The 9,623-nt window shown below is 37.9% G+C and overlaps 1 protein-coding gene across 1 annotated transcript in view; it reads right to left on the bottom strand.

The window, feature by feature from the left end:
• LOC103147252 (AT-rich interactive domain-containing protein 5B) overlaps window positions 1–8,156 on the bottom strand; it is a 16,475-nt gene extending 8,319 nt beyond the window's left edge. The window contains exons 1-8 of the mRNA XM_007565496.2: window positions 7,915–8,156; window positions 5,415–5,645; window positions 4,080–4,186; window positions 3,516–3,663; window positions 2,146–2,198; window positions 1,822–1,919; window positions 1,533–1,722; window positions 675–884 (exon numbers count right to left, since the gene is read on the bottom strand). Coding sequence (XP_007565558.2) covers window positions 675–884; window positions 1,533–1,722; window positions 1,822–1,919; window positions 2,146–2,198; window positions 3,516–3,663; window positions 4,080–4,186; window positions 5,415–5,645; window positions 7,915–8,095 — 1,218 coding nt within the window. The 5' untranslated portion in view covers window positions 8,096–8,156. The remainder of the gene's footprint in view (window positions 1–674; window positions 885–1,532; window positions 1,723–1,821; window positions 1,920–2,145; window positions 2,199–3,515; window positions 3,664–4,079; window positions 4,187–5,414; window positions 5,646–7,914) is intronic.
• Window positions 8,157–9,623: the final 1,467 nt, after the last annotated feature.

The following is a 9,623-nucleotide window of genomic DNA, read 5'->3' as shown; positions in this document are numbered from 1 at the left end:
CTGTCTCTCTCTTCTCTCTCTCTCCCCACCCACTAGACCTGGTTGCTAGACCTGTTGTGGCTCAATATTTGTCCATACGTAAGGCGCACCGGATTATAAGGAGCACTGTTGACTTTTGAGGATATTGAAGATTTTTAGGTGCTCCTTATAGTGCGGAACATACGGTAGTTGACAGATTAATAGATTACTAAATGATTGTTAGTTGCAGCCCTAGTTTTTCATTATTCACTATTATGAGATCATTATTATTACTGTCTTGTGATAATATTCTACATTCTACCGCAGGAACAAGGTAAACTAAAATCTAACAAACTTTTATGTTTCAAAATGTCACACACACCACATGTACCTAAGAAAGTTACAAAAAAAGTTCTATGTTTTCTGGCATTTAGCAAAAAGAAATAATTTTGGTACTTTAACTGACTTGAAACAAGAGAATTTTGATCTGATTTCACTTCAGACGGTGGGAAAAAATGTGTGTTTTATTATCTTTAAGTATTTGGTTTCAACACTCTCCAAATTTAGGCTTTTAATCAAATGTTAGATTGTAACTTTATTATAAAACTGTGCAGTTTGAATATTAAACACTTTCCAAACCTTTAAAACACCTAAAGGTTCAAAAAGTCTGGCTTTGCTAAGGGAAACAGAAATGAGAGCAGCATCAGGACTTTTACCCGGTGTGTGCTGCTGGGTGTCGGTCCTCCTCTGCCTGCAGGGGGCACCAGAAGACTGTGTTGCTTTAGCTCCACTACTGCTGCTGGTTTGGTTGCTGCTTGCTGCTGAGCCAGCAATTTGGCCTGAGCAATTAGCGTGGATTTGTTACGAGTTCCTGGCGGTCTGCCTCTGCCTCGTTTCACCACCATGGCACCGTTTGGACTCAGAATCTGTTCAAGGACAAAAGGAGAAAAGGAAAATGTTGGTTCTCTGGTGGGTTCAAAAAATGATGTCAGCAAATAGGAGTGCTAAAATGATTACAATCTAAGAAAAAAGCATGTTGTATATTGAGAAGAGTTATTCAAAATGATCTGCCATGTTTGTCTGAAGTAGCTATTAAACCAAATACCTTTGATGAGAGAAAAACTTTGTCAGTTTGAGTCACTCTACTTTTAACAAGAAACAAACACACTTATCTATTTTCCTACAGAAAAACTTGATGACACTGTATAGATTTTTAATGTAGCAACTTAAAAATGTCTTGTAATCAATAAAACGTATTCAAATGAAGCTATATGCTGCTTCCATCAACACTTTTGATATTAATTGTTTCTTATATAATGGAAACAACACCATTGCTAAGGGAAACAGCAATGTTTTTTTCCAATATCAGCAGAAAATTGAAAAAGCTTTGTATTGGAAACGCAGCAACACCTTGCTGTATTTACTAATTAATAACGATTGTTATAATTAATAAGAATCAAATCAAGTTTTGATTTGATCAGCTGTGCTTTTAGCTTTTGAAAAGAACAGAAATAGGATAAAAATAACAGAAGAACCTGAGACTGGGTGAATTGACCCTTCAGTGTGTGACTCACAGTAGAAGGCGGAGCTGCATGCGACAACGTCCCCGTCCTCCTCTCCTTGGGTTTGGGTCCAGGCTTCCTGCCTCTGGGCAGAGGTTTGCGTCCTCGTATTCCTCTGGGTTTGGAAGGCAGCGGCACATCGGGGATCTTAAACTCTGCTCCTCCTCCAGCTCTCAGGTGCTCCTCGTATGGAAGCATCAGTCTGAAAACACGCACGACATTTAGAGGTTTTAGTGGACGCGTTCCTGGTTTTGGATCCTGAGGAAGGCTGACAGGACAAAGGGGGTTTTGTTTGTCCAACCTTTCGTAGTGTCTCCTGGTGCAGGTAGCTGCGCTGGTGCTGCCTGGACACCCGCCCAGCTCGTTGTACACCACCTTCCACAGGCGGTCTGAAGTTACCTGACATACAAACACACACAACAATAACCAGAGATCCTCCAGGGATCTGATCATCTTTGACTTTGGTTTTTGTTGACTCAAATGTTGCTGCAACATGTTGGATTCTAAAGATTTGTGAAGTTTTTATTTTGAAGTTGTTCAGATGTTTTGAAAGTCTATCAGAGGTTCACTGTTGAATCTTTTCAGCTTTTTCAACAAAATGTCAACAAAGGTAAATCAAGCTCACCTTCTTGTAGCCACCAAGCCGTTTGACCACCGAATACATGAGGAACAGGTCGACTGCAGAAACAGGTCAAAAATGCAAACCAGGTTCAGCTCAGTAAATCTGTAATTTTTCTGTTGTAGTAAAACTGTAAAATTACTGAATCCACATCAATAACACTTATTTTTAAGCTCTATGATCAATAAAAATGTTTCCAAATCAAAATTCTGCTGGTTTAACCTTTAATACTAAATGGAAAGTTCATATTCACAGGCGGAGACTCCAGTGCATCTTTAATGTTTTTAGATAGACGACACCAGCAATTAAATAATGGAGAGAAATAAAGAGGTGAAAAAGGAAACTGAAGTCAAAAGAAAATGTTCTATTATATCAATAAAAAGACAACACTTAGGAAAAAAAGTGAAATTTGAAAGAAAAAAAAGAAAATAAAATTAACGAAAACAAATAATGCATGGAAAGAAAATAAAAACAAAGCTAACAATTCTTAGTTTATTTTGTTTGGTAGATGAGTACTTTATGAATTTTTTTTTTTTAGAAAAACACTAAGAACTCAAAACTTTGCTAATTCATTTGCACATTATTTTTTTTTTTTTTAAAAACACTAAGAACTCAAAACTTTGCTAATTCATTTGCACATTATTGTGTGAAGACTTTTGTACAGGAAAAAAAAAGTTGGTAACACTTTATTTGACAGGGTGCGGATAAGCCTCACATAACACTGTCATAAACATGACTTAATGCTGGTCATGAAGATGGAGTCTTCATGAATGTTTGCCAGTGCTGTCATGAAGTGTCATTTGGTAAATAATGATACTTTTAATGCAAAGCTGATCTTTTTATTGGACTTTTAATACAAGTCTTAATGCAACTCTGCATTTAAAGCGTCATTATTTAACGGATGACACTTCATGAAATTTGAATGTCTATGACTGAATGTCTATGACAAAAGTCATAGACATTCATAAAGACTCCTTCATGTTCACGACAACTATTAAGTCATGTTTATGATCGTGCTATGTCAGTCTTATCCACACCCTGTCAAATAAAGTGTTACCAAAAAGTTAATTAAAAACAATACAGACTGCAAAATGGTGATGGGACGAAATGACCAGACATAGAGAAAAAAATGTTTTAATTATAAAACTAGGAGAGAAAACTTGAAAAGTAAAAGATAAGAAACTTGTAAAAGAAAAAGACAAATCAAATGGACAGCTTCACAAAAAAATTAATATAAAAGAACTTAAAAAATATTGACAACACAAAAAAGGATTAAATAAACTATTCCAGAGTAACAATAGAAGATTATTTTTATTGAAGGAGTGAAAGAAAACTGAACAACAAAGCAGAGAGTGGAGGGAAAACAGAGGACTCACTCTTCTTGAAACCTAGGTTGGGAACTTTGTGGATGGGCGATCCGTGGCGCTCCATGAAAACGAAGAGCTGATCCAGGAACAGCTGCTCCTCTGGATGGGGGAGCCAGCTGCCCTCACAGCCAACCTCCACGCTGCCCATCACATTCTCCTGCAGGAGGACGAGAAGGAAAAGGAGGACGGCTTGAGTCAGTCCATATTTATACAGTTTTCTGTTGAAGTCCCGCTTTGTTAAACTTTCCTGAATAAACTTCCATATTTTCAGAGAAACACAATGAGAATGGAGTGGGTTCAGTATCAAACACTGTGAGGATCAGCTTCACCCACATCTTCAGATCTTTTCTGTTAATATTTTGTGATCAACAACAACAGTAAGGATCAGTGGAGTTGATCTGCTTTGACTTCTGAAACTAATTCTTGGTCTAACTTCTCCCTGAACTCCTGTGCCTTTATCAGGTTTTGGAAGGGAAAAATTAGCAGAAGATGTTAGATTCTAACAGAGTTGGACTCAATGAAGGCTTCGGGTTCAGATAGCGGAGAAAGGTTCTAGAACAAAAACACACTGACCTTCATCTTTTCGATCCAGGACTCTGGTTGGCCCGAGGTCGGAGAGTCTTTGCTGTCGCGACCTTTCCTCTTACGAGGTCGTCCTCGGAGACTCAGAGATGGACACCCTGCAGGAGAGGGACACGATGACGACAAACTTTTAAAAACAATAACAATGTACTGCAGAATCTAAAAGAAAACATTTAATTAAGACGTCCAGCAGGGGGCAGCGTTTCACAGACAGGCTGCAAGGAAGGAAGTGACTTTGAATCTTTTAATCATTAACATGGTGGTGAGGTTAAGCTGGTTAAACAGGGCTGAAATTATTAATCCAATTAATTGACTGTTGAAATAATTGTCAACTAATTTAGTAATAGATGATAAAATAGACTAAAAAAAGCCATTTGTTGAAAAAAAACATACACAGAGAAGTAGTTAAGCAAAACTATACAAAATATTAATACATTTTGAATTTAAGATAAAAACTTATTTGCATGTGAATATATTTTACCCCAAATTCCACAAATGGCATAGTTACAACTTCACCCGGTTCATATTTACTAACAGAATCCTATATTATTCCACTTTAGGCAAAAAAATGTTTATTTTCTTATTTTAAAAATGAATAAAACTGTTTCTTAGCATCCTTTATTGCATTTCTAATATTGTATAAAAAAGGAATTAGAGGTCAAATGAAAAATGTGTAAAATATGGCAATTTTTAAAAATCTGATTAATTGCCAGAATAAACAATTACGAAAATAGTTGTTAATTGCAGCCCTATTATTAAATATTGTTGAAAAGGTAATTTTCAAACATTTATTCATGCAAATTTTATTGAAAATGCTTCTCAGGATATTACATAAGAACAATAATGGTATATTTAACACAGAATATAGGCCACTTTTCCTCACTCTGGTACTTTCTTCTGCGACTCTCCAACCTGCATTATTCTGTTATTTTAACTGTGAACTTGATGTTTTCTTTGTTATTTGCTCTCCATAGAAGCTACATCTGTTCTGGTGTTCTGTTTTAACTGCGCTACCTTCCTGGATGAGGGCACTGGCTGACATATGAATGCTGCAAGTCAGTAACTCAATGTAATCCGCTGGATTTCTTTAGATAGAAACTTCTTAAACTAATTTGAACAATAAATTGAGATTAATGTACTGTTTGATAACTAGGATCAACTGGAATGAATGTGTTTTTGAATTGAAATGAGTTGTTGTTGCTAATTGCCGCTATACAAACAGAATGAATTAAAAACAACTATTTTACTACTGCATAAGCAGTAGAAAAAAAACTGCTTATGTTTCTTCAAGCTGTGGCGCCTCTGAAGATTTCCAGTTTCACTCACTGAACTGCCAGGAGAAGCAGGCGCTGCTCTCCAGTGTCGGGTGGTTGAAGGTGTCCCTGCAGTACATCACCCTGACGTTAGGCAGAACCTTGATGGCCCCAAGGGCCAACAGGTATGTGTCCTGCAGCGCGGGGCCCCTGGCTCCATCCTGGATGCGTCTCTGCAGGGAGCGGAAGCGGCAGTACTGTGGGTAGCTAAGAACCTTGACAGTCTGCCGCTGCGACGGCTCGTCTGTGGGGAGACAGCAGAGAAAAAATGACCGCTCAGAATCCGCATGGTGACCTCTGACCTGACCTGGAGGAAAACACAAACTGCTGAATGGTGAAGCAACATTTCTGCTGACAGTTCAGAACTTTGATTGATTGACGACTCATTCCAAAACTCTTTTTAAAACTTTTCATAAAATCACATCCAAGCTTTCTCCAAGGAGAAACACACCAGCATTTAACATTGCAAAAATAATTTACTCTACTGGAGAGAAGCTTTTTTTTTTTTTAATAAAAAAGAATCGTGGTTATATTTGATCTCGTTTCCTATGACAAGGATTAGAAATATGAGCAAAACAAACTTTTATGCTGATATTAAACAATTTCTGTGCACTTAAATGTCAAAATATGTCTTGAAGAGTGGGGGGGAACTGTCAATATCTGTAGTTTTTTTTTTAAACAAAATATACACAGATACAGAATAAAGAGAAAAAACTAACTGAAGCATGATTTTGAAAGCAGAGGAAAAAAACTATCAAATCAGAAATTTAGATTTAAAAAAATGCAAAGAAAGTTAAAAAATCTTTTAAAAAATCTTCTAAATCTTTTAGAAGTTTGATGCACCATCAGGAATTTTCTAAATCAAAGCTGAAAATTCAAAAATAAAAACTGCAGCACAAGATGACAAGATGTCAGCTGATTGGTTTACAGAACAGTTATACTGTTGCTTCATTCTTCTGTGGGAACAGCTGAAATGCAAGGCATGAAATACATAAGGGACTTCAACATTTTCTGCAGATAAAAATGCTGTCCCGGGTCAACACTTTATAGAAGCAGCTTTTACTGCAGTGACAGCTGGAAGTTTTTTGTCTCCATCAGCTTCACACACATGGGGAATGAGAACATTTTGTAAACTCCTTAGGATCATAATCGGCCGATTTCCGTGAAAAAGTGTATGATTGGTGTTCGCCGATCACGGTCTCTTGTTGCCGATCACATAAACCGATCACCCGCATCTTATTTTGCAGCCTGTCTGTGCAACTGGTCTCCTTTCCTTCACACTGCGCAAACGCGCAGCAACAAATCCTAATCGATGTCGTGTGGAACTATAACGCACTGAGTGAATGGGGAAGTTTGGTGTTGCGGTGGAAAATTATCTCGGGGTGAAGCACGTCAAAATGCATCAACACGACGAATCAAATATGGCATAAAAACAATGCCATACTTCATGGAGTTTGGCTACATCAAGGCTCACTGCAGTAAAAAAAAATGACGATCAGATAGCAGGTAAAGAGGCGCACAGCTACAAACACTCACCCAGATTAGCATGACGGTCAGAAAGCTAAACAAACAACCTGGAAAATTATTTAAGTCTTCGAGCTGCGGTGTAAGACGCAGGTTCTGCTCTCGCTGTTGAACCGCTGCTAGGCGCTACAGGTAGTAATATTTCACAGACGGTGATCGGAATCGGAATCGGCAGGAAAAATCCTGATCGGCACATCTCTATTTTAGATATAAATTAAAAAGTTACATTTTTGCTTTTGACCAGACTTTGGATTAAAAAAAACATTTACAGAGTTTTTATTTAACAAGTCAAGAAGGAAATATGAACTGTTAAATAACAGAAACAGATTCTAGATTTTTCAAGACTACAAAGGAACGCCATAAATCACACACAGGTTAGTTTTATTTACCAATTAGCTGATTTCTGAAGGAGGCAATAGATTTTATTTTGGGATACAAGAACAAAAGGGTCAACTGCAACTAACTCACTTTGAAAAGTGATGTATTATGGTTCTTCCACTTCATAATTTGTCTCTATTTTGCGTCAATCTATTAAAATCCCAACAAAATACATGTAAGTTTGTAGTTGCAATGTATAGAAATGTGGAAAAACAGAGGGGTGTGAACACTTTTTCAATTCACTCCAACATCTCTGCTTTGCAGTGAGATTTGCAGCTGCTACACGTTAAAGCTAGCATGACTCAGTTTTTCCTCCAGCTCTTAAACCTCAGGGTTATCTCTCAGACTGAGATGTGTTGGTGAAAAGTAGGAACAGGGAGCCGACATGGAACTATAAATTGCTACATTTCTGTAACTCCTGCAGCAGAAACAGAAAGTTAGAGGACACAAAATTCCCAGGGAGAAACATGTCTGGCTGCCTGCAGCGGCTCCAAACATATCCTGTATCATTTTAGAAAAAGTTAGAAAACGAATGAAGTGGGTTTGACTGAAAACACTTCTGCTCATATATTTACAGAAATTTATCAGATGTTTGGTTGCATTTTCTTTACTCTCAGGTTTGACTTCCAGGAGCTCATTGTTGTCGCTTGGCACACTGCCGTCGTTGTCTGCGCCGCTCTGTGGAGGTTCGTGGACGCCATTTGTCTTGACCACTGGAGGCACTGGGCCACCACTCCACCCAGGTAGGTCAGCACGTGACCATTTCACCAGGTCCTCCACCCGTACCACCATCTTCCTGGACACGGCCAGGACTTCATCCTGATGAAACAGAACGGAAATTTGCTACAGAATTGCTGGAACAGAAATGAATGATCCAAACATGCAGGATTAGTCTTTATTCACATGTAGGTAAGAAATATACAGTGCCTCTAAAAAGTATTCACCCCCTTTGGGTATTTTATACTTTGGAGTCTGTGACTGACTTAAAGGGGTGAATACTTATGCAGTCATATGTTTTGTCTTTTTTTTTCTTCAATGTCATTTCATAGAAATCAATTTCACTTTGACGTGAAAGGGCGTTTTCATAATTTTCTTGATAAATAAAAAAAGATCAATTTGTGATGGATTTTTAAGCAATAAAAAGAGTGAAACATCCAAGTGGGTGAAAACTTTTTATTGGCACTGTGAAGAGTGAGACTTGTGTTTTTATATCCCTAAGGTAATCAGGTTAAGCCTTACTGCTGATTTAAATGTTTATGATGATGGAGATTTCTGCTTTTTAAGAGTTCAATGCTACTGGCCTCAGAAACATCTTATGTCCTCTGAATTTACATGTCTCCGTTCAGAAATGAAACTGGATATATTTGAAGGTCATGTGACTGTACTGTAAGACTAGTCAGCTCAAATCAGGTGTGGGCAATGTAACAACATTAGATTGTGATGGATTAGAACATCTGCCAAAGCACAGCATGTGTTGTAGTTCTTTGCTCTTAGATATTTTCTCAGTTTTCCTTAATCTTTATTGATCTTCGTGCAGGATGAATGAATCTGTTACTGGTTTTGATTACTGGGTCGACGCATACTGCTCTGTTTGTCTCTGCAACTGCAAGCAGAAAGCATTGAAAGTGCAGCCGGCACTAAAACCACCACAAAGAAGCAGGTGTTAAATTTAGCTGTCCTTTGGCCTTTATAATGCTACAAGAAAGACTTCTGAAGATGTTTAGTACTCACTACCTGCAGAGAGGAATTACGACAGCACTCCTTAAAAGCAGTTATTTGTTGGCTAATGGCTAATGCTAAGTAAGAAAACATTTAGTCAAATGTTTGTAGTTTTCTAACAAGTCTGATCCATCTGTTCAACTTCCTACTGCATCAGCGTGGTAAGACGTTATTATTTTTAGGAAAATAACATCAGGGTTCTACACCTCCCTTTTATATAATTGATGTTGCGGACCTTCAAAATAATAACCTGGATAAAATGCTAAATTGAGTAGTTAACTGAGGCTAACTAAAACAGCTTACAGCAGTGGTTCCCAAACTTTTTCTTCTGAGCCTCCCCAGTGGTTTCCAAACATTTTCTGCGCCCCCCCTATGGAATACAAATGGCTGTCTGGTTGAAACGACTCGTGGAGTGGGTGGGGAGGGGGGGCATCGACTTTTTTGGGGGCAAAATGAATGTACGTAGCTGAAAATAGACACCAACATCGGTAGCCTACAAGGTACTTGTTAAGCTTAAGGTTCTGTATTGATATTAGCTAGTCATCTTTTAGCTAACATTACCTGCATCCAACAGCTTTACTCAAGCTGTTGGATGCAGGTA

This window comes from Poecilia formosa, unplaced genomic scaffold (genome assembly GCF_000485575.1).
Source record: "Poecilia formosa unplaced genomic scaffold, Poecilia_formosa-5.1.2 Scaffold177, whole genome shotgun sequence".
NCBI classification, from domain to species: domain Eukaryota; kingdom Metazoa; phylum Chordata; class Actinopteri; order Cyprinodontiformes; family Poeciliidae; genus Poecilia; species Poecilia formosa.
The sequence above is the reverse complement of the archived record's forward strand: the minus strand, read 5'-3'. Positions and strand labels throughout refer to the sequence as shown.